The 26024-nt window shown below is 45.6% G+C and overlaps 1 protein-coding gene across 9 annotated transcripts in view; it reads right to left on the bottom strand.

The window, feature by feature from the left end:
- Window positions 1–26024, bottom strand: part of Plch1 (phospholipase C eta 1) — a 189806-nt gene that overhangs the window by 121103 nt on the left and 42679 nt on the right. Inside the window, exon 1 of one of the 9 annotated variants that reach the window (XM_040269966.2) lies at window positions 10529–11010. The exons of 7 other annotated variants lie outside the window; for them this stretch is intronic. In XM_040269966.2, coding sequence (XP_040125900.2) covers window positions 10529–10571 — 43 coding nt within the window. In that variant the 5' untranslated portion in view covers window positions 10572–11010. Of the gene's footprint in view, window positions 1–5845; window positions 5946–10528; window positions 11011–26024 lie in introns of those variants that run through there. One more of the 9 variants, XM_040269969.2, reaches the window with a different exon arrangement.

Genomic DNA, 26024 nt, shown 5'->3' with positions numbered 1-26024 from the left:
AGCTGGCACATGAAGAGTGGGGAACGCCGTATCTGCTGAGTGCCAGCCTCACCCACAATGGAGGGACAGGGTGAGCTCTGCAAAGACCATAAAACAGGCGTCCCTACCTGAGCTTTCAGCAGGTGCACATAGTACAACCTCCTTAATTTTCAGCTAAGGAAACAAAGGCCTTCAAGTTCAATTAACTGGACTCAAGTCAGAGAGAGGTAGAGATTAATCTTAATCCTGAGACTAAAATAAGAGACCAAAGATCATGGAGAATGAATTGCAACTGAATGCCTTTAGCCCCAAAGAGAACTCTGAATTGTTCTAAATTGATGTTGGTCTTCCTTTTATTGCAGTTAACTAGAAAAGGTATTAAATCTTTGTTTCCAATTCCAAAATTCCCCAAGTTTTAAAAGTAAGCCATCATTGAGCACCAACCCCAGGTAGAACACTATTATGGATCTAAGGGTATCAAGTGGAATGATCCCTCTTATAAAATTTTTTTGTTCTTTTTTCCTTTCTTTTGGGGACTGCTCTATGGATGGCCAATTTCTTAGGAGTGACTCATTCTAGCATTCTCAGTGGTTAAATTCTAGCTAGGTTTTCTGGGTATATGGCTGGTGTTTCCTGCATCCTTTGAAAACCCAACTGCTCAAAACAAAAAGACAAAAGAGAAAGTAAGCTACCAACATGTATGAAGTAAACACAGCAGTGAAAACACCTCTCCTATAATTGCAATTAACCAGCAAAGACTGCGCCTTTGTGCACTTTCTTACTTACCCAAATCTGACCAAAGAAGTAAATCCTGACCCAAATCTCAGGTCCACTGCTGCTGGAACCCAAGCGCTCCCCTCTCCTCTCTCCTCTTCTGCTCCTCCCCAACCTTCCATACACTGGCCCATGTATTCAAGCTCCAGATTATTCCTGTTGAGCAGACAGCTGCTCCAGATATCAATATCTATAGAAATTCTATCTTCAGGCAAAACTCTCCTCTCTCTAAAGGTAAGAAGGGATCTTCCCACTTGTTTTGTCTTCTCCCACAAAATCGCATATGCCTCAAGCAGACATATGGCTTATTTAACCCTCACTGTGCAAGATGCCAAACAGCTCCCAGCAGTTGGTGCATGCAGCTTAGTGAGCCTCTTCTCCACCACATAGTGTGCCATCTCTGCACACAGAATGCGGGACTTGTGCTGATTGGCAAACTAAGAATTTACATCAGCCAATCACTGGAGGAAAAGGGATACTTAAAGTACCACTGTAAGTTCAGGCTATTGTGTCTCCAACATTATCAAGGATGCAAACATTATCCAGCCAGTGCGCTTGAACTCCCAAAGCTCTCTTGGGCCAGCTGTCCTTCACTCTGCCTTTTCATCCCTGAAATGATCACTCACTACATATTTACCAGCCACAATGGGCTTAACAACAAGGCACCACACAGTTTAGTGACTGTTCCAATTATGAAGATCAGAAGAGGCATGAGCATGCATTCAGAAAAGAATCTGGCAAAGGCAGCACCCCAGAGGGGACTCAGCCGGGGACCTGATTATCTTGGCTACTTGGCAAATCAGAGTGGGAAGAAACCTATGGTACAATCCACCCTGGTGAGAGGCATCTTTCCTACTGAAGTGACCTTCAGCCGTATAATATTTGAACCCAGGGCTCTAAAAGGAGATTTTCAGTCCTGGCTAAAGATTCCCTGAGTTCCTGCTAGGTCTCAGACCCTGTGCTAAATGCCAAGTGAACAGAACCTCAGACACTCACTCCAGTGCAAAGGATAGCAAATGTTTTCCAAAAAGACCTGGATAGTGAAGGTCTTCAGTTGAGCTGGGTATTGAAGGTTTTCAGTTGAGCTGGGTAGTAAAGGTTTTCAGTTGAATACCACAATGTCTCTGCGGTACTCACTTGACTTTGTACATAGACCAAAGGCAGCCTCCAAAAATATGCCAACTACTAACCATGGCTGTGTTCCAACAAAACTTATTTATCACATGGTCAGCTGCCAGATTTGGCCCATAGGACATCATTCACCAAGGCCTGGTCTAGCCACATGACAGGTTCGGGTAAAAATCAAGTGTAAAACACTGAGATGTGAAGCCCGTCAAAGCGCTTGGGTGACACTTCACAACTTGTGGAGCTATGGGTTTTGGTTACATAGTATCTAGGCAAATGAATAAGTACACAAGGCTGAAAAGAAAAGAACAAGTAAAAAATTCCATCTTCACACCAGCCCTGGTAGTAGGGAGGTCTTATCGTCATGATTTCAAATGGGAAAACTGAGCCTTAAATAAGTGGCTTCCCTGAGTCACCATCCCCAAGTCTAGGCAAGGAACGAGTACCCTCTTGAGAGTAGAGACAGCCATGCACTTCCTCTCCCTCCAGGGTTCCCAGTGGGACCGCACTTCCCAGGACCCTCTGTGATCGGGGAGAGGCTCCTGGACCTTGCTCATTCAGATTTCCTCCCCCAAATCCACTGCATGAGATTCTCTACTTTCTTTTCCCCTTCATCCCCAGAGGACATATCTGGCAAGAAAAGAGGCCTTCAAGAAAGAAGAAACTGTTCTTAACCAAGCTAGTGAGCCGGTAGACAGCACAGAGACAGCAGGGAAGAGGGTAGGAAAGGGGACTCCTCCGGAGAGGTGACAGCAGTCTGCCATGCACACACCCAGCCTGGGGGAAAGGAGGCTGGGCCACCTCTGGGATCTCAGGTCAGAAACGAGCTGTGAGCCACGCAAAGATATTTCTTTATATGTCCTGATTTGCAAATAGGTTTGATTTTTTTTCTAATTATAAATGTAAGGCATGCCAATTATACAAACAGGTATGAAGAAAATAAGTCAAAAATAATCCCATAGTTAAAAGTAACCAGTACTAATATTTGAAGCATAAACTTTGAAGCCCATTTTATATTTCTCTTAAGAACTACGGAAAATGGGAATACAATATTTTCCCCTGAATGGAACCATAGGCATCTTCTCATGTCAATCCACACAGAACTTCACGTGAGCTGTACCGCATGGTGTAGAGGTGCATACATTTTTCTAAAGTCAGCTGCCCACTAAGGTATATTTAGGTATTCCCCTTTTCTTGCTATTGCAAAAAGAAAAAAAAAATCCAATAAACTTTGTTATACATTTTTGTACAAATGCACAAGTACTTTTGTGGGACTAATTTCTGAAAGTTGAAGTGCTGAGCCAAAGGGACTGTCCACCATCAAGCTGCTCTCCAGAAAGATGATGCTATATTCATTCAGATGCCCACCAGCAGCAGTGTAGAAAAGCACCCACTTTCCCACAACTTTTCTGACACGCAGTAGCATCTTATTTTTCCCTAATTCTTTGCCAGCTCAGAAGGCAAAATAACTTGTGTCCCGATCATTCAATTTTTGGAAGCACCGATAAACCATTTCTTACTCTTCTTTCCTTGTATTTTCCAAGAACATCCTCTCTGTTCTAGGGAAGAGTCTGAAGACATTTGTCATCTTCGGCAAGGTTCCAGTTTGCTTATATAGCCATGCTGAGTAGCGAGACACAGAGCCACTTTTAAATTGGAAAGACTTAGCATAACAAAGAAGTCAGCACAAATGACTGGATATTAATTCTCCTCAAGGAGCATGGGTATTATGGGTGAGCTGGGATTATCAGAATACAGTGGATAATCTGTTTCTGCATTTATATATTCTAAATAATAACCTGGGTGCCAATGAATTCAGCCAAGGCCTGAAGTCATTGCTTCCTTGGAGTTTTTTTCCATACCTTTATCACATGCTTGACTTCTTTGGGGTTTTGGTTACATAGTATCTAGGCAAATGAATAAGTACACAAGGCTGAAAAGAAAAGAACAAGTAGAAAATTGATGCTGGTTGTCCACCCTGAGAGAAAAAGCATGGCAGGGAGTATGTGGAAGACACACCATAGCCAGCAGCTATCCCAAAGGCCCCGGGGCCACTGGGCAAGGCCTGCCACATACACCATCTCATCTGTGCTCACAGGTCTTTCAAACACACAAAACCTGCATTTTTTACATAAGAAAACTGCACATCAGAGGCACTGACCATGCGACTGGCTAAAAGCTCAGCTGCTCTCAGAACTTTGGCTTATCTTTGCTGTTATTTTATTCCAGATCCTATAGTCTCACCCACTGCAACAAAGCACAGGGGAAGTCCCGAGTTAAACTCCCAGCACTCTCCCTGGCTCTGTCCAGTGTCCCTCTTCTCTCACTTGACAAAACAAGCACACAGGTGAAAGGGAATCAGATACATACCTCTTGCTTCTAGAAAAATAATAATAATAATAATTACACAGACTGAGGGGAACTGGGGAAAGAAATCCAAAAGCAAAAAAGGAAGAGTTCCTGAAGGAGCAACCCAACCAACAGGAAAGCGGATGCCCAGAGCAAGAGGAAAGAAATAGAAGCAGAGCAGAAAGGCCCAGTCCCTGAACACGGCCACCTGCGTCCCCTGTGCTCCCACTCTCCACCCACCATGGCAAGGCCTAAACCTGAGGTTCAAAGGTGAGAGACTAAAGCAAGCTGGGCACACGTACACACCAAGATGGGACCCGAGGACTGGCCAGGCGAGTCCTCACCCAAGTTTGAAAATTAAATGATAAATAAAAAACTTTCCAGCACCCACTGAAATGTGTTTCCTCCTACTTATTATGCTCCCCGTGTTTGCCTTTTCTCATTTTCTTAGTTGATTTTCTGGCCTCTTTATTTTTTCAAACCATCAATGAGAACCTGAGGAAAGAAATGAATAAATAAAAATATTAAAATGAGAAAATAAGGAAGGTATAAAGTCATTGAAATGAACCTCAAAATCTCAAGTTCAGGGGGTGCTCTCTACATGGGAGGCAGCTGCTGGGGTCCATCTTGCATTCAAGAGCAGAAACAGGGAGGTGGGGTACACAGCGGCCCACGCAACTCACTATTCCACTCTTCTTCATTTATATGTAAAAACCCAATTCGCTAGGAGACCCGCAATAATGACATGACTCTTCCGTCCACCGATTGTGTGCAACACACACACACACACACACACACACACACACACACGTGTGCACACACAGCCCTGGCAGGATGCAAGTCCACAGGCCAAAATATCGACTTGGCATTGCCTGAGGAGTCAGGGACACAAGAGGGATTTAATTTAGGATTTAAAACAAATCACTGTTGCTTGATTTAAAAATAATAATAATAATAATGGAAGAACTTAGACACGAGGGAGAATGTGCAGATGGAAACTGTAAGTGACAGGAGCACAGCTCTTTGTCCCTTCTTTTCTCTGCCAACTTCATATCTACATTCAGGCAGGGACAGAGAGGAGGTGCCTGGGCCCTGCTTGCAGATCCTGAGTTTTGTCTTTGAACACTCTCCCTGGGGAAACGGACTGTCCATAGACCTTAAGGAAAAGCTAGAAGCAACAGGTCTCCCAACAGACAAAAGCCTCTGCCCCACACATCCCCGGGACTTGTCTCTAACAGAGCGTGGGGGCAATCACTCTCTCCTCCTCAGACAGCCAGGGTAACTCTAGCTCACTCAGGGTAGCTTCTGTTTTGCTGACATGTCATCGGAGAAGTAACTATCAAAGCCTCAAGGACCAGGATCATCTATCAAAGCCTCAAGGACCAGGGTTCACGGCCTTCATACGCCTGAACCAAATTCTCAAGTAGATCACAGGGTCCTTTACCTCTGACTGCTGGACCTACTCTTCCCAGCACCTCTGGGCTTTCCCCCAAAACACTGCTCTATATCCCCCGTCTACTCTAGAGTGCTCCATCTTCTTCCTTGCTCCCTGGTGCCAGCCCAGCTCCTCAGAGGGACACTGAAACCCTGCAGAGCGAGGCCCACTCACCACTCTTACCCTATGAAGTCCACCAGGCAGCTGCCTTTGGTCTCCGTTCAGCTCAGGAAGAACTCAACAAGGGAATGCCAGCTTTGCAGTGCCTCTTGGTCTGCCCTATGTCTGGATAAGTTTGCATTGTAAATATTTTGAATTATGTATGAGAAGTTGAGTGAGACATCTTCAGAGGGACAGCAGAGCACCTTGCAATCAGTTGGAGATGGAGATAATACCTGTACCCGCCTCACAGAGGCATGACAAAGACTGCCAGCTGTGAATTCAACTCCATCATCTGCTAAAAAAAATCTCCAACATCTTTCCTTTCGTCTGAGGCAGAGTCCTGCGTTAAAATAGCTTGGCAGATCACTTTGCTCTGGTGAACATTTATATATTCACAAGAATGTGAAGTTATGTAGTTACAACAATGTAAACTTGGTCTCCTAATAACTTTTTTTTTAAAGAGAGAGAGAGAGAATTTTAATATTTATTTTTTAGTTTTCGGCAGACACAACATCTTTGTATGTGGTGCTGAGGATCGAACCCGGGCCACACGCATGCCAGGCGAGTGCGCTACCGCTTGAGCCACGTCCCCAGCCCAATAACTAAACTTTTAAAATCAGCCAGGCATGGTGGTACATGCCTGTAAATCCCAGCAGCTCGGGAGGCTAAGGCAGGAAAATCACAAGTTCAAAGGCAGCCTCAGCAACAGTGAGGCTAAGCAACTCAATGAGACCCTGTCTCTAAATAAAACACACAATAGGGCTGGGGATGTGACTCAGTGGTTAAGCCTCCCACCCCCAATGTTCAATCCCTGGTACCAAAAACAATTAATTAATTAAAATCAATCTATGACCAAAACATGGAAATAATTATGAATACAGAAAAAAATGGGGAAATTATTATACTGAGAGAAGTTTGGGGTAAAAAGAAAAAGGACTGGTAAAGGGAGAGCTGCAGTCCTAGGTGAGGAGTTCCAGCAGGCACATGCAAGTGAGGACCTGGTGGGGGTTCAGTGGCCGGGAGGCTCAGTGGTCGGGTGCTCAATGCCCAGAACCAAAAAACACATGAACCATTAGTGACAAAGGCACCCATCAGAGTGGTAATCCCACAAGTCAATCCCTCAGTGGCCATAGGAGAAAATCTAAGGTAATATCAAGAATTGACAGGTCAGCAACCAGCAGCCATTGAGACACAGGAAAGCCACATGAACCCTTCAGAAGGGAAGGTGAGCGAGCTGAAAGTACCCTATTTAGGACAGAGATGAAGAAGGCTAAGAGGAAGAGCCATAGATTTTGCTGCAAGTTGTTCTATACTGTTATATTTCGATTTCATGACTGTTTTCCTAATTTAAAAATACATAATTCAAAATATTCACAATGCAAACTTATCCAGACATAGGGCAGACCAAGAGGCACTGCAAAGCTGGGGCTGCTCCGATCACGTCAAAGGATGCCAGTGTGGACTTGAGAGCCCAGAGTGTGCTCATGAAAGGCCACAGGGCTAACAGGCCGGGGTGGACATCACCCGTGCCTCACCTGCTGCTGCAGCCGCCTTCTGGTCTCCCTTGCTCCAGTCTCACCCTCCCACTGTCTAGCTCTAAACTGCTGTCAGGGAGATCTCCCTAAAACTGAATCTGATTAATCTCTCCCCAGCTCAAAACTTCTGCCTCCCACATACTCCCCACCACATTTTTAATAATGTCCAAATCCCTTCCTCTGGATTACCAAGTCTTATATTATAACACCTGGCCTTAGCCTACTTCTTCAACTCCAATCCTGGCTTATCCACCTGATCTAATCCTCCTGTCCTTCAAGGTTCAATACAAACGTCACCTCCAAAAATCCCATGCCATCTCCTCCACACTTGAGGCCCTCAGATGAGCCTCTGTTACACATGAGCCTAAGATAAGCCTGTGTGCCCCCAGACCAGGAGTTACTAACAGGGAAGCAAACACTTCCATTCGTCTTCATATCCCCAACTAGTACCTTGTACATAAAGAAGCACTACATCTCTGTTGACTGCACCAATTAACTATTGGTTAAGAATACCACAAGAGCTAAGAATTTAAATGATACATCAATGAAATCACTGCATCAGATGTTCTCCTAAAGAGCAAAGATCAATGCAACTGAATAGAGAAAGTCTAGCCACCAGGACCTGGGGACCAGAGGGCTCGATTCTCCTGTGGGTCCATTGTCTTCCCGAAGCCCTACAGCCTCTCCATGCCCGCTGCCTCTCCTCATAAAGGAAACAGACTGCTATTTTCCTCCTGCTGAGCTCTGGGGCTTGCTCCTATATTGACATTGCCCTTCCACAAGGCGTTCAGACACAGCGTGAAGGCGTGTGGGCTACGCTGAGCCATGGGGAGAAGGAGCGGCAGATGGTACCCAAGTGCTAGGTCAAAGTGTTTTTTATTGGCACCCCAAAACAAATACACTTTCCTTTCAATGAAAGTAAATGAAATGTACATTATTCTAATTTCTGTGACTATATCATCTTACATGTCTATAAACCTTTTTCATCATCCAAATGCTTTCAGGGTCTACCAAGAGTTCTTTCCACAGCCCTGAAAGACAAGCAAGGAAGTACTGTCTCTAGTTCTAAATAGAACTTAAAGTTTCTGGACATAAAAAGGATATAAAAGCACTCGTCCTACCTGCCTCAAGCTTCCTCTGACTGTAGATTTTATGTTACAATTCAAGTCCTTAGATTCTGTCAGTATTGTTCTAAGAATCATTGAGATGATTCTCCAATCCTAGCTCAAAGATTGAGCACAGGACACTAAATTCTATGGCAAATAATAACAATAGTTACTTTCTAAGATATACATAAGACAAAATGTAGAAGCAAATACATAGTTCACACTAGAGGCTATGCCATCAAAACTTAGGCTTCTTCTCTTTGGTCTTCCTGCCTCTGAATGAACATTTCTCAACTTTTAATTCAGTCACCTGAAGCTATTTCCATTTATGCTACTGTTTAATAATGCAACTGAGACTTCATGAAGAGTCAGAATCTATTCATTATACATATTCTGCATCATTTAAATAGTCCTCTTAAAACTGACCTGGGACTCATAAAAAATGTTTCTTGAAAAACAGTCTTGCTACAAGACTGAGATCATTTTAAAATGAAGATGGTCAGTAAAGGGAGTTTTTTACTCAGCAAAATAAAGTATTAAAACTATTCAAAGAACATCTATTCTGTAAAAATATGAAATGTATGCTCAATTTGGGAGGGGAACCTCTAGTAAGACCATCTGGATGTGAAAACATCTACCTTGAAATACGACGCCTTACGTTAGTTGACTTTGAAAGCTTATGACAGAAAATAAATTCCATAACATTAATGGATGAGAAATTAAGAAGAAGCCAATTTCCATAACGTTTAAGAATTAGAGCTTTGGGCTGGGGTTGTGGCTCAGCGGTAGATGGCTCGCCTAGCACGTGTGAGGCACTGAGTTCGATCCTCTGCACCACATGAAAATAAATAAAATAATTTTTAAAAAAAGAGAAGAATTAGAGCTTTAACTTTCATCATAAAGATCACATGAGGTGGGGACAGTGATTAAAAAGTCCCTGTCGGCGTTACTTTCATGAAGGCTAAATCAGGACCACCCCACAGCAGGCTATGCCATTCAGTTAGCCCCACATTCTGTAAACAAGAGTTCCTGCACACATTTAAAAACAAAACCCTCGACAGGAATCCTGACCAACTGCCCACCGAGTAAACCAGAATCTACCCTACACCTGTGGGAAAGCTCCCTCCAGGCTTAGAGAACTCAGATTTTCTCAGGAAATCTCAACCATGGTGCAATCTATATTTTTTGAATCAAAAGCAAGCATCCGTGTTTGCCCTGCGAACAACACACTGACAAAGGTACCACGAACCAGCAGCAGCCTCCAGACAGCTCTCAGCTGGAACAGGGATGTGATAAAGTTACATGTGAGCCGACACATACAGTAAGCAGAAATGACAGACAAATCTCAGTTTGAAGATAAGTTTAGCAGACATTTTTTGACATGTCATTTATTCTGTCTGACCAGGCAGGAACATTTCTTATGATGCAAGAACAATCTCCATATATTTAAAATTTCTGAGCTCCTACTTTAGGATGTTTCCTCTCAAGCTCCTGGAGCCAAAAGACCCTGGGACATGACACACAGCTGCTGCCTCCATTTTATCTGTGCTGAATGCCTGTGCCATTCCATCTCATAAAGCTAATTATTTCACTGTCTGTGACCATCGTTAGTTGATACAAATCAGGAATCATTCTCTCCAGATTACTGTAGAAAAGTCAAAATCCAACTTTATCTATCATTATTCCAATTGAGTAAGACTTGACAGTGTTTAAATTACAACCCAGAGCTTATGAGTGTCAGACAAATGAAATTTTGAGGCACGTCTGTGTCCTTGACTTATAACCCAAGAATACAAATGATCTTCTCACTGACCACTTTACTATAATAATTTCAATCCGTCAGCATGCAAATTCTTCCATGATGAAAATGCACATTCACAAAGGACAAAACACTTCTGCCTCATCAAAACCATCTTGTTACCTTTTCATTTCAGATGGAAATGTGATCTCTCAAATACATTGTCAAGAATTCAAATAATATTTAATTAAACATGAAATAAGAAGTGTTCGCCATCGTTTACCAGAACTATCACTTACCTTGAAATCGGTAGCATGGGTCTTACCTTTTTCTGGACTTAAGTTTTTATACACTTCAAGGTCTGCCATTAAATTCAATACTGCTACACATCATTAGCCAGAGCGGTAAAATCTCTCTTTACAGGCAGAGCCCTTTTCTGATACACATCTCCAAAAAGAGGGGAAAAGGCAAAGAGATCCTTAGCAGCCCCAAGAACTTGGCTCCTGCTGCCCTTTACAGCATGAGATCTTCACAGTCCGGGCTTTCCAGCGTGGAGGGAGGAAATCCATGAGATGTGACTATAGAACTTTGTCCCAAAGTGAAAAGCACAGCCAGATGAGCACACTGGCAGCATCTGCTCAGGCTGCCGCTGCTGCTACCGTGGGAACGCAGGCGCGGTGGCTACTTGGGGAATGAGATGTGCAGGCTCAGTGCAGCGCGAAGCCCTCGGGCACCATGCACATTTAATGTCAGGGAAGTGTCCGTCTTAAACCATCAAAGAACCCCCACCTCCGAGGTGACCGAGACACGGATTACCATAGGAGTGACGCAGGCTGAATGCAGCAGAGGAAGATGCACACACCCGAGACCCTCGGCGGCACACAGAGGCGCACAGGCACGCACGCTCTCGGCAGAGCGCCCGTCCATCACCTGCACACACAGCCCGTGCAGAACCAGCCGCGTCCGCCTGCAGGCTGCCTCGGTGCCCCTCAGGGTGAGCCCGAGCTCTGGCTTTTCCTCCCCATTCCACACGCAAACACAGCAGGGACCACAGAAAAGGCAGGAATATTTCCAACTTAGGAGGAATGAGGTTATAGTTTCAAAACCTTTCTGCAGCGAAGGCTTCCCGGGTCAAAGACATCACACCTCCATGGGAAGGTGAATAGCATGACTGGAGCTGGGAAAAGCCCATTGTCAGTAAATGCCCTAATACATTACCACTCTGTTTTCCCTAAAGTATATAAAAGCTTTTTTTGCAAGTTCAAACAACTTATTTGAAGAGGTAGGTAGATAGACAGGTAGGCACATATCAAAGCTATTTACTGGCATCTTGAGTTTAAACACTGTAACTAGGTCTCTCCATCCTGATCATTAACTCCCTCAGGGACCCCTAGTACCATTATCTTCTCCCCACCATCAACTGATCCCACCCATCTGTGGCCCCTGGGACTCCCAGCACCTCCACTCTGCACAGGCCAGGGCTAGACTTTATCCATTCCTGCAGACCCTCAGCCCAGATTGCTAACCCACCCCTGTACTCCCAGGAGCCAAGTTCATCCCCAGTTCCCACTCACCTGTTCCCCAATTGCATAGTGCTTCCACCAGTCTCCAAGCCCCACTATTTACCCTTAAAGTTTCCTGAGAAATTTGAATTTCCAAGGTATCTGGCTGCACATAATTATAACACCATTCTTACAAAATTGAATGTGATATGCATACATCATACACACACTCTATTAAAAAAAAAAGATGCAGTTAAGAGTCAAGAAGTCCATCTGCTCAAGTTCAAATGCTCTCTCTACCACCAACTAGCTGAGTAACTGGGCAAGTGACTGGGCAAGTCCCTTAAACTCTCTGCTCCTTGGTTTTCTTATTTGTACAGGGGCATACAATAATTCCCACTTCAAGTGTTATTGCAAGAGTTTAGTACACATGAAGCTCTTAGAATTACATTATATATCACTGTCATCTCCAATATTATAATTAGCCTTTGGTTTGGTTTGGTTTCTTGGCTTAGCAGTGTTGGAGGTCAAACTCAAGTCCTCACACATGCTGTGCTAGGCAAATTCCCCACTAGTGAGCTACATCCCCAGCCCTTTTTATTTTGAGATAGAATCTCACTAAGTTGCCCAAGCCAGCCTTGAACTTATGGTCCTCCTTCTTCAACTTCCCGAGCAGCTGAGATCACAAGCACGTGCCATGCCCCCATCTTGTTATCAGTCTTGAAATTCTTAATACCCATCCAGAAAATCAGTGGACTTCATTGTTGCTAACCAATAGTCTGAACCAAATAGCACCCAAAATTTAACTGAAATGTTTAATACTCCCAGGTAATTTTATACAAAAAGACCATGGTGTTTCCATAACATAAAATTAATAGTGGGTAATAAATTTCTATTTCCTTTGGCTGCCCATAATCAAAGATGTCCAGAAAAGCAAACAGCATCTTTAGCTGACAGCCCACTCCCTCTGAGTAAGAGATGGAGACCACAGTGCTCCCAAGGGATGATTGGAAGGCTTTCCTTCTCAAGACCCCCTACTCCAATCTTGTGATACCACTGCAAGGAGGGTGGGGAAGGGTCACCCCTTGGACACAGGAAGTAGTTTTCTTCTCACAGGGTCTTCAGCCCTCTCTCCCCCCGCTCACATGAAGTGTGCCTGGAAAGGTGGGCCTGCATCTGATATGCAGCAGCTCCACAGCTCACAGCTGCTGATCACTGAGGGCCAACCCCCGCAGCCTGGGGAGCCTTCCAGGGCAGGAGGGCTCAGGGGGTAGGAGAGCAAGTTCTTTCTGGGGGTGGGAGGGTACTGGGGATTGAACTCAGGGGCACTCGACCACTGAGCCACATTCCCAGCCCTATTTCGTATTTTATTTAGACCCAGGTCTCACCGAGTTGCTGAGGCTGGCTTTGAACTCACAATCCTCCTGTATCAGCCTTCTGAGCAGCTGGGATTACAGGTGTGTGCCACCACGCCCAGCAGAAGGCAAGCTTTTAAAACAATGGCATGGCCATGAGTATGCATTGACCACCAAGGACCACTCACGAATTTTTGAGAGCTAGAAATAGCTACTCCTTGTTAAATATCCAATGGTTCTACAGTGATAATCTTCTAACCCAAACAGCCTGAGAACTGACGCTTCTCGACTGGAACCCATGTTTGAAAATGTTGGCTTTTTCCACATTAGCTCCAGCGCCACACCTGGCGGGCAGAGACCCTACAAACCCTCATTAGCCCCCCTTAGGTTTACTATGAAATGGCCTCCCCCAGTCAGGCCATAGGGAAGAGTGTCTGGGTTCAGCCTCCATGTTCACAAGGAGTGAAGAACTTGACTCCACCTGACAGCATTTCCCTGGCCTCCCTCTCCCGAGTTCTACTCCAGGTGCTCAAGCAAACATCACAGAGGAGCAAGAGACGGCAGGGGCTTGAGGGCATCCAGCGCCAGGAAGAAGATCTAGACTTTTGTAACCTCACTGCATCATCTTGAGGACAAGATGGGCAGGGGTGCTGGATAAGGTAACACGGTTAAATCTGACTTTCACATAAACAACAAATAACTTTTTGCATAAGTATCTCCCATGTGATATGTCCCATATTTGTATTTCTTGGATCTGATGACCCCTCTAAACATCAAAGCCTGGGATTGTAGTGCCCGACTCACAGGATAAATGAGTAGGTAGAGGCCATGGGCCTTGCCCCTGTGCCCAGACCAGTAAATATTCAGAATATAGAAGCAAGGGAGCAAGTGACAGCCACCCCAACTATTGGTTTGACATAACTTCATTTAGTCAAGTCTGGAGTGAAAGGTTCTAGGCTTCCTTCTTCCAGACCCACCCTCTCCAGGTTTAAACCCGAAGAGAGACCAACACAATGAAAACATGGAGTGCCTCAGCCCTTGGGACTCCCCAGTGCAATTAGAAAACCCACTTATGAACGTGGCAACTATGTTACCTTAAGATGATCAGAAAAGCCACCATGTGTCAAACACCTCTGTGAAAACAGTCTTCTCTGATCTTCATAAAAATTCTGCAAGACTGTACATTAGTATTCATATTTTAAAGGTAAGGAAACAGGTTCAAGTTGGACAAGATGTCCAAGACCACGCAGTTCTGATGGAACCGGGATTCAAACTAAGCTGGGTCTAGGCTCTTCCTGCCAGCTCTGTCTTTGGGTGACAGGAATCATTGGCCAGTCTGCAGCCCTAATTTCAGAATTCCTCCGACTCTCTGTCACAGAATATACCTGCACACAGCCAGAAGCTGTGAGCGTCTCTAGCAAGGATCCTCATAAGGAAAACAGTCCATAAGGCCACGACCCCAAGTCTCCAATCAATTTTTAAAGCACAGTCACTGTTTTTACCCTAAGGCACAAAGTAAAGCAAAAGCAGGCAGAAACTCTGCCTGGGCCTCGCCGGCCACTGTCCTCTCCTGAGCCTGTACCACAGCACTGCACTCAAAATGAGGTGCCCAGATAGCCATGGACAGCACAGGAACGTTCACACAAGGGTGGAGTACAGACTTGGAGCAAGAATTGTCACATGAAAAGTCATCAGGCAAGATGCTGCAAGACTTAGAAAAATGATTAGTTTTAGTGAATTATCATCACTAGAACACTATCCTAAAGAAACCATCAAAAATACGCAATTCTATGTACACAGATGCTTCCTTGGTATTTGTCACAATAGTAACAAATCCAGATGCCAACAATCCAAATGCCTATCGGTAGGGAATAACCAAACAAGACGCACACACCCTTGGGAGCAGTGTCTGTGACACTGAGGTTACCTGGAGGACATGGGACACGCTAGTGAAAGAAGGAAGCCGCAGACTAAACATGCAGCATGACTTCAGTCATGGAAACCTGTGGACAGAATGACCTAGGAAAATACATGGGAAAGGTAGTCGATGGTCGTTTTGTTTTGTTCTTGATAATTGACTGTATTTCCATTTTTAGAACAAGCACTTACTTCTTTTAACTCAGGAAAAAAAGTAACATCATATTCTAAAAGTACAGCCAGTTTAGTCACACTCAGCTAGGAGGTGACAGCCCTTCCACCAGTGTTGCCACAGAGGAAAACTCTGAGTATCACGGACACTCGTGGACCACTACATCCCAGACACTGTTCCCAACGCTGCCTGTACCTTAGTCAATGCCGGTGGTGCCCTTATTAGTGAATCAGGTACAATCCCTCTATAGTTTCAGATGTTGAAACTGAGGCAGAGAGAGGTTAAGTGACTTCCCTGAAGTGGCCCAGAAAGGAAGTACCAGAGCTAGGCTTGGATTCCCCAGAGTCTGGTCCCAGCATCTTCACTAGATAAGGTATTACTATATCTTGGATCTGAAATGTCCCTCAAGGCCCAGCATTGAAGGCATTGACACCAGCATGTAGCACTCTATCAGGAGACAGTGGAACTTTCAGGAAATGGGGTATAGTGCTGAGAGCCATAGCCAAGTAGGAATGACGCATGGCAATTTCCTTGTCAGCCTACCCAATGTTGCTTAGAGGGAGGACTCTCCATTGTGGAAATGGGCTTGCCTTGGACCCAGGTCATTTGCAATGACATTGCATGAATGTTTGAGAGTTTTGATTTGAAAGGTGACCTTGCTCAGGGATTAGGGCGGATCGGGTTTAGGGTGGATCCTGCTGGGAATAGGGCATATCCTGCTGCCTCAGGTGCCCTCTCCTTGAGTTCCCGTTGAGTTCTCCCGGGATTCAGAGGGTATTTAGTACGGGATTCAGAGGGTATTTAGTACGCAGAGCCCGGTGGAGAGTGTATTTTCCCCAGAACGTGCGTGTAGAGTGCAGGTTAGAGTTCGGGAATAGTTGCTGTTTGAATCTACAAGGCTGGGAGTGGCTCGTGATTTTGTGCCCAGCCAGATTGCAGCAGCATAGAGGGAGGAATCTAAGACACTAGGGGACATATCCTCAAGAGAGATATTAGGACCCCAGCCCCTCCCTCTTTGCCTTCTGAACCCCATGAGCTGAGCAGCTTCCTGTGCCACACACATCCACCATGATGTTCTGCATCCTCCCCGCCACAGGCCCAAAGGCAACAGGCAAACTAAGGGCTGAAACCTCCAACATTGTGAACCAAAATAAACTTTTCCTCCTTATAAGTTGCTTGCCTTGGGCATTTTGTCACAGTGCTGGAAAGCTGACTAGCACAGGTAAAATGAAGATATTGAGCATTGCACTTACAAACTTCAATCTCTTTTAACATCTGAAGTCTCATAGAAGCCCTGTTCAAAAAACAACAAGAGCTACCAGAGCTTAATTCCTTTTCAGAAGTTCACTGTGTACTCAACTACATAGGAAACGCCAAATTCTCAACATAAATCATGTAACTAATGTAGCTAATGTAGCTACACGAACATAGGAAACCTCAGTGAGAATCCTCCAACACGCACACAAATCCAAAGAGTTGGATGCAGGGAAACTCAGAGTGGATGCTCCAGAGAACAGTTCCCAGGATAAGCGAGCACGCTTTCACCTGTAAAACTGAGGGTACCAAGCCCTGAAGCAGTGTCCTGTGTGGAACACTAGTGTTCCAGATCCTTCTGGGGACACCGAGCATGGATCCTTCTGTAATTCCCCTGACCATCTGTACTAACTAGCCTTCCTGAGCAATACCTGGCTTGCGGCAGGGGCAGTCCCCTCCCATTACCTGACCTGTGCAAATCATAGAGATAGAAAAGGAACTAATGGAAGAGTCAGAAACATTAGCTTGTCTACTGATAATCCACAGGATAAACAGAAATCTGCTCTCAGTTTATATTTGCAATGGACTTAACTCAGTAGATTAATGCCACAATCACTGTAAATGTGAAGTTAACTAGATGAAGGAGAGCAGACTCCCAAATCATTCAATTCAAACACCACCAGCACACTGGAGGCCTGTAAAGGAAATCGCTCTCACGAGAAGCTCAGAATCCCCGACACGACCATACCAGGGAATTGTAGAACTTTGGTACTAAGCTCCGAGGTAGCAAGATGGAAGGCTACTGAGAGTGCATCTTAAAGAGATTCAGGTACCCCACAGAGGGGGCAGGTGGCACATGGGCCACCCGTGCAGCAGAGTTCCCTCTGGGGCTCCTCAGAGCCCTTACAGGAGCACATCCTTCAGCCACCCTGCTCTCCTGGAGGAGGAAGCCGAGCCTGGGGTCTCCTTCAGGGCTTGCCCCACAGTGAAAACCAGGTACTGGCGGAGGATGACCTGAAACTGGGATTCTAACTTCACCACAGCGTTCTTTCCCCAGCCCAGGCAAACATGCTAATGTACTAGGGTCAGCAACAACCAGAGGCCAGACCACAGAGTGTGACCAAACACTGGAGCTGCAAACCCAGCGACCATGAAGTTCTATTTGGGGGCAGCTGCAGGCCTGGGGGGGCACGGTTTCCAAGGTCACCTGCTGAACAAATGCCAAGGAAGGTTGTCCAGACCCCAGGCTCATCATGTGCCCACTCATCACTGAAGAGAGGGGACCACCCATCCCAACAACACAGGACGTGTCCTGCGGGCCACGCACCTTTGTCAAACAAACCAGTTTGGACTTCCCCTACACGCACCAGTACACAGTAATTGCTACACCTGTTTAAGCATCTGACTCTCAAAACACAGTATTACCCATATTTATTTTGCTGTGTACTGCAGGACAGAGACGAGGCCCTCGTAAGCCTCACTGCCCCTGTGTAATGATGTCTCATGGATGATTTATTGATCTCCCCCTTCAAGACTCTTGGCTTTAAGGTAAAATTTTTTTCATTACTTTTTTTAAAAGACCTGACTGCTTATTGATCATGTCACTTTAAATTTTATAGGTTAGCATAAAAATTTACAGGCACATCACCACCAATGATGAAGCTGTCAATATAATTGAAGGTAAAATCCTTGATAGGCTCTGTGTTTGATCTCAGCTCGAGCAAACCGTAAAAACCACGGAGACTTCACGGGCAAGATTTGACTCACAGGCCCTGTAAGAAACCGGGAGGTTGCAGCTGGTGGCCACAGAGAGAACCTGAATGGCCTTGGGTGGAGAGTTGGGAGTGTGAAAATGACATGATGTGGGGCCTGTGAGTTCCCATCCACACATGATAAAAAAACTCAGCCTCCACTATCTGGATCTCCTCCATCTGTTCTCATCAGTGTTAATTATAACATTAACAGGGAGGAATTAACTAGAGAAAGGTAGACACAGGGGACTCCCTAATGGTTTTTGACAGTGACATATATTAAAACAAATATCTGCCCTGAGGGCTGAAGTTTTAATTAGATTCTCAGAACTTAAGTATTCACATGTTCAAATTTTCCCCACGCGCTGGGATGTGGTTTTCCCCTGGATGGGGAAGACCTTCTTCCTCTTCCCGGGAGAGGGGGGGTCTGGACACGAAGGGTAGAAGTCCAGGAAAGCCCCTAGGACACCAGCTGAGGGTGAACACGGCCTATACAGCACCCACCCACGGCAGATCTGATGGCCTGGGACAGGACACTTTGCCAGGAGTCTAACAAAGAGTAAATGACATGATCTGCCCAGCTCATCGCAGCTCACAGTCTGCCAAAAAGGGACCACAATACAAATTGGAGGCCGCGTGGCCACTGCAAGGCAAACCTGCCTATCTGGAACACTGCCCACAAGACTGGCCCCCAAGGAACATACATAAAGCTAACCACACGGGTGGGCAGAAGATGCTGGATTATTAAACACCTTCCCCTCTGCAAAGCTCTTCCGAGTAGGAGGAGTCCAGGATGGCACAGGTCCCCTGAGCACATGCTCAGTACCCAGAGAGCTCAGGCCAAAAACACAGCCATCTCTGGACAGTCCCTCCCAGCTGCCAACGTCCAGGTGCCTCAGGACCAGGCCACCCCAACCCCAGCTTCCGCCTCCACACCACTGAGCAGAGGCCTCCCGAGGGAAGTCCCAGGCCTCTGAGGGAGCTGGATGACCATGACCCTGGAGGATGGGAAGAGAGACCCACCGTCCTCGAAATCCAATCCTACAAGGCCTGGGGAGGATATTTCAATAATAAAACACAACTTTGAGGGGAAGGATGTCCAAAGAAACAGGCAGGACTGGTCAGCCCCTCTAGAAGAAGCCAAGAGGCCACACTGACCCTCTGGGGGCGACTTTCAGTGTGTCACAGCTCACAGTTCATCACCAGAGGCTGGACTCCTGACCTCCATGGCTCTGCAGAAAGGAAACATGGACTCCACTGACTCCTGCCTGATGAAACGAAGGGGCTGGCTCCAGCCGACTCCTGCCCAGTGTCCCCCTCCCTCCTGAGTCCCTGCCAGCTTTAGCTATTCTGCAACCTGGGGCCAGCTACGAGGAGGCCAAAGCCAACATCTGACAGGAGATGGTGACTTCCTGGCATGTGCTGGAGCCTAGAATGGGTCAGAAGATCAGAGAGCCGCAGGAGGTGCACTCACCCCCACTAACTCAGAGTTCAGACCCCAGGTAGCTCCCGGTACTCAGGAAGACCTGGGGCACCAACCAGAACCCCAGGCCCAAAGGATTACGGGGGGACTCCAAAACCTGGGTGTCTGAAGAAAACCAGTGGCTGGGATTATGATATGTGGAAGGGGAAATGAGAGAATGAGACCACAGACAGCCTTTCTCTATAAACCAGGGGAACACAGACCTGTGAAAGCTGCTGATAGACAGTCTCTCAAGACGGATCAACTTACTAAGGTCTTCCAAACGGCCTGCTAGTTAATGTTTCAGCCAGGCCTTTATGACAGAGAGTGCCTGCGGTGCCCAGAGAAGGCAGATTTCCTTAGGAGAGAAAGAAATGGCACGTCAGTTCCCAGTCCAGAAATAACTGGACCTGGTGGGCAGGAGGTGAAGGGCATGGAGCTGCTGGAGGTGAGGAGACACCAGCAGAGGTGAGATGAGGAGGAATGGAGTTAAACCCTGGGTTCTCCCCAACACAAGCCGAGCGACTCTAAATCTCTCAGAGCCTCATTTTCCTCCTCTACAGCAACACCTGCAATGACAGATGCCAAAGTTCCTGGCCCAGCGTGCAAGAATCCTAGGCAGGACCAGCTCTGTAATTTGGTTGGGTACAAAATGAAAACACAGCCCTTCCCACCCCACCCCACCCCACCCCTGCCAAACACAAAGAGAGTAACAGCAGAGGAGCATCAGAACAGCCACCTATGCCCTCTCTACCCTGAGGAATGGGGGGTTTAGAAGCCTTCACAGTGACCCATGTCTGTTACTTTCCTTCTTCTCTTTCCTTTCTGATCCTTATAGAAACAAGGACCAACTGAAAACCTTCCAAAAATAAAGGGTTTAAGGAAAAAAAATAACTAAGGGGCTTTAATGATGTTAAATTGACATAAGTTGATGATTACAGCAAAATTATATAAGAAAATATGCCTGCATTAAGAAATGCACAGTGAAGTATTTAGGGCAAATGGCCATGACGTATGCAGATTATTCTAAAATTATTCAGAAACAATGTGTGTGTATGTGTGTGGGGGCACATGTGAGTGTAGAAGAGTGTGAGTACATAAAGAAAATGAGGTCTGGGGATATAGCTCAGAGGGTAGAGTGCTTGCCGCGCATGCACGAGGCCCTGGGCTCAATCCCCAGCACCACAAAAAATAAAATAAGTAAAGCAAATGGAGCAAAATTATCCTTAAGCAAAGGTCCTGCAGGAGCTGGAGGGGAGGGAGGAAGGCAGAGAGAGCCAGACAGCCAGGATTGTGAGCTCTCCATACTCAGGGCCACTTCAGCTGAGCTAACTGCTGCCTCCCAGCAGGAACCCAGGTCAGTAAATAGTCAACGCAGGAGAAAATGGCACAACACCCCTGCTCACACTCCTGGGAAATGAGGACTCAGGGGGAATGACTGGGAGTTAGGCCAACGCCTGGGAATCAGCAGGAAGAAAGCAAAGAAATCTTGTGACTTCGTGAACTCAGGCACATGGTGCAGCACGGTAGGGACCAGCACCTGCTCTGCCCAGGGACTGGGTTTTCAGCCCATACCAGTCTCCAGGGCAGACCCACCTTAGACCCTCCTGCTAGCCTTCCCAGGCCTCAGGGCCTTCGCTGATAAAAAATGTCAAATAAAAAGGTGGCCACTAATCCAGTCACCAAATACTAAGTCATGTCTCCCGTTCTCTAGAGCTTTCATGCTTGAAGGGAGCTCAGAATATTTTCTACCAGTCCAGAAAATTCTATAGAAAAGCCATAGGCCTTTTTATTAGAAAAGTAAGTTTGGTTATAGTATAAGCACTCTCTAAAATACAGCAAGTGCATACTGTCTTAAAGGTGAGAGTATATTTGAGATATCCTAAGTTTCTGATCTTTAAAAAAATATATACCTACACACATAGGGCAGAGAGATACCTGGAAACATACAATAATCATATTGATTTTAGCTTCAAATTTCTTCTTCATTGATAAAATCATTCCAGTAGCAAGGATTTCAAGAATCTAACGAGGCTCAGTAGATAGCAAAGACATTTTTGAAAGATTGAAATCCTTTCTAAAGCCATATATTTATCAATGAGAGAAATAACTGTGAAGTGTAGACTAGTGATTACTATTAAAATTAAAATATCAAAAGTATTTTAATTTTCTGCTTCATTAGTCCTCATCAATTAGCACAAAATGGTTACAATGGCTGATTTTATTAAAGACCTTGGAGAAAAGAAGAAAGGATTGCTTCTTCATGAATAATAAAGGTAATAAAATAGGAAACTAATAACATTTTACCACCTTATATACATTAATTTAATTTAGAAATAACTCAGTACTATGACTTATGCCAAATTTGTTCTCAGCTGAGAAAAAAATCATATATTACTAGTATCAGAAACAATGTGCCTACAGTTGTTAGATATTAACATGCACCTGGAAACACGGCCTCAAACACAGGGACAAGTGGAGAAGTGGAGGGAAAGTGTCTGTCCCTAAAGAGCAACCATCTTCCAGCCCTGTCTGACAGCCCAGGAGGATCTGGACACTTAGGTTCTGGGAGGACCATAGGAGAGGACTGTTTGAAAGAGTGTCCTCAGAGGCCATGATTCTGCAGTGGTACAGAGCAGCAACTCGAGAAACGAAAAAAATGTTGTGAATGTCCTCTGGGTTCATGGAATTGATGCTTCACCAGATGATAAATTTCCAGAGAGTGAACTGGTGGCTGGATTTAAATGCCACGTGGATTACAGTACTGTGTAAAGGGCAGCACCTAGCTCTCTCAGAGTTAATAATCATTTATTAACTACGAAGGTGCTAAAAAGTAGTCTTTGTGTGGAGATGCTGCCACACAAGGAGAGTCCAGCCTCAGGGACCTGCTGCTCTTGGTGACAGGTCTCAACACCTGTCCCCAAGGACGGTCAGGCCTATGGCAGCTCCAAAAAAGGATACTTCTCACTCACCTAGCCAAAGCGCAAGGCCCGAGACACTGTCATGTAATATTCCAGCACTAGAAAGAGCTCACCATTTCTGATAATCAGACGCATAGAGATTTGCAGGAGTTATCCCATAGAAAATCGTCTTAGCATTTCAGAGTGCTTAGCTCAGATCAGGAAGGCCAGTTGGCTTGCATGATGGCTTTTGGAATTAACTCTGCCAGCTGTCCCTTACCTTCTCATCTACAAAAGGAGAAGGGTTCCATGAGAGGGTTAGAAAGGGGCAAGGAATAACACTATTTGAAACATAATGGAAGCTGAGGGCTTTGTTCATAGGAAGAGGGTACACAAATGTACATGCACAGGTTTCCAGAGGTGACACAAATGCCCTCAAGCCCAGCCGCAGGCTCTGCTCATATCCCTTCATAGGATGGCTTCTCATGGCATTGGTGGTTCTGATATGCCCCATGTCACTGCAGCCAGAATGCTGCTGCTTTCCCTTACTGCATCTTCCTGTATTTCAAACACGGAGTATTAACCCACTGATACCCACTGATTAACGAGGTGCTAACTGCAGGCAGGTAGGATGTGGCTGGAGGAGGTAGGTCCCTGGAAGCTTGGTGAGCAGAATTCCCTCTGCTTCCTGGTTGCCTTGTCCTGAGCTGCTTTCCTCTGCCACACCCTTCCACCATGATGTCCTGTCCCACCTCAGGTCCAGAGCTATGGAGTCAGCCAACCATTGACTGAATCTCTCAAACTCTGCCCTCTGATCCCATCCTTTTCTCCTGTTTCCAGGAGAATAGGGACTAACTAATCCTCACTTCGAAAGACTCACACCCATGCCCAAATGATCTCACTCATACTTAACCAACCTGGTCTTATTAAAATGCATGATGAGGAGGGGGGATAGTAGAGGATAGGAAAGGCAGCAGAATACAACAGACATGAGTATATCAATATGTAAATCAATGGAAGTGTAACTGATGTGATTTTGCAAGCTGTATATGGGGTAAAATGGGAGTTCATAACCCACTTGAATCAAAATGTGAAATATGATATATCAAGAACTATGTAATGTTTTGAACAACCAACAATAAAAAAAAAATTTTAAAAAAATGCATGATGATGCACGCCTATAATCCCAGCAGCTCTGGAGGATCGCAAGTTCAAAGCCAGCCTCAGCAAAAGCAAGGTGCTAATTAACTCAGTAAGACCCTGTCTCTAAATAAAATACAAAATAGAAAATAGGGCTGAGGTTGTGACTCAGTGATTGTGTGCCCCTGAATTCAATTCCTGGTACAAAAAAAAAAATGCAGATTCCAACTGAAGAGGTCCCTGGTGGAGCTGAGAGTCTGCATTCCTACCAAGCCCCAGGACCTCTATAGAGCCAGCTCCCAGCCCACCCTTGATGTCCTCTCTGCAGAACTCTGGCAGCATCCATAGATTCCTGAAGCTCTCCTAAAACACAACACTTTTTCAAAGTGGATAAATACAGTTTATAAATACCCTCAAGGTTATGTCTGATAACCTCCAAATGGTGGCACTGTTCTCCCAATTCCTACATTTCATTTTCGTTTCTGTCTCAGTTCTTTAGTTCTTGTTCCGTTAGTAGCTTTAAAAGAAATGTATGTGATATATCACCATGTCACAATGGTGGGAAAACACTGGATTTTGGAGTCTAGAAAACCTGGGTTTGAACACCACAATTTAACAATGCAATTGATATGAAACTTGTAAACAGTTTGCTCTCTAAAATAGTCTTGTTGGCCAGGTATGGTGGCACATGCCTGTAATCCCAGCAGCTCAGGAGGCTGAGGCAGGAGGATTGCAAGTTCAAAGCCAGCCTCAGCAAAGCAAGGCACTAAGCAACTCAGTGAGACCCTGTCTCTAAATAAATACAAAATAGGGCTGGGGATGTGGCTCAGTGGTAGAGTGCCCCTGAGTTTAATCCCTGGAACCCAAAAATAATAAGATGTTCTTATTGGAGATTTAAAAGGGTTAATGCTGCCAAAGTGGCTAGTCACAATGACAAACTTGATTCAGCATCAACTCTCTAAGGTGCCTAAGAACATTCAAAAATGTCCACTGACTCCTCCCAACAAGATCTGAACATATAGTCTTAGCATCAGCCCCGTTCCTCTCTGGATTGTCACAAAAGATCCTATATGCCAAGAAGAGGAGGTCATGCAAAGGAGAGGGATCTGAGACGGGTTGATCTCTCCTTCACAGCTCTGAGGCTACGAGGACAGGAATAACAGGGATCAGCTGCCTCACGGGTACCATGATGGGGGCAGACCAAATGTCTGCACAGGCTAACAGAAAATGTGCGAGGCTCTCCAAGGCTCCGATACTGCTCACTTTTTCAAAGTGGATAAATACAGTTTTGTGGGAGGCCATCCTCGCACGTGATTTGAGTTACCTCCCTGGCTGGGTGAGAGGCGCTTAGACACAGCGGTGTCAGAGCCTTCCCCACCCTGTCCCAGGTATGAGGGCTTGTCGTGTAGAGGCATGCCTGGCCACTGACCCAAAGACCCAATCATTGGCCCTGACCTTGGGATGCTGCCCCCTTAACCTTCATTGGATGGGATTTTCCCTTGAATTTTTTGTTCCCCAATAAAAGCTCACTCCCTGGCTCGCTCGCTCGCTCGCTCTCTCTTTCTCTCTCTCTCTCTCTCTCTCTCTCTCTCTCTCTTTTTCTCTCTCTCTCTCTCTCTCTCTCTCTTTCTCTCTCTCTCTCTCTCTCTCTCTCTCTCTCTCTCTCTCTCTCTCTCTCTTTCTCTCTCGCGCGCGCACACGCGCGCGCCTCTTCTGTAAACCTCGTCACCACATTATGTGGCTGGAGGCGGGAGGTAGGAGAAGCCGTCTTAGAGCTAGGAATAAAGGTAAATGAGAGTCTGTCTCTTTAATTTAAAACTCACTAGCAATTTTTTATGCATCGAACCTTCTTTTATGAAGCTCTCGCGCTGGTCGCATGGCAGACAGTTTATAAATACCCTCAAGGTTATGTCTGATAACCTCTAAATGGTGGCACTGTTCTCCCAATTCCTACATTTTATCTTCGTTTCTGTCTCAGTTCTTTAAATGACCCCATTGTGAACTGTGTAGTCACCACTGCAGTTTGATCAAAATACTACAAACAGGTGTTTTGTCGTAGGTGGTAAGAAACTTCCCAAAGTGTTTCAGCTCATCACCTGGAGGCCATGGATAATGCCATGAAGTCATTTGATGCTCAAAGACTGAGCGTCTCGTAGCAGATCTGCACCCCCTTCACACATCCTTCAAGAGTCAGTACAAAACAAGCCATCGTCATGGAAAATGACCACTGTCCAGTATATAAATTCAAAGCTCTGTTGAGATGATTGAGCTGTGCTGGTCACCTCACATCTGGGGATTTTAGCCAGCCAGCACTGGAATCACCTGGGGACTTCTAAAAACTTCCCCATCCCCAAACTATGCCCAGACC

Source organism: Ictidomys tridecemlineatus, chromosome 3, assembly GCF_052094955.1.
Source record: "Ictidomys tridecemlineatus isolate mIctTri1 chromosome 3, mIctTri1.hap1, whole genome shotgun sequence".
Classification (NCBI taxonomy): Eukaryota; Metazoa; Chordata; class Mammalia; order Rodentia; family Sciuridae; genus Ictidomys; species Ictidomys tridecemlineatus.
The sequence above is the reverse complement of the archived record's forward strand: the minus strand, read 5'-3'. Positions and strand labels throughout refer to the sequence as shown.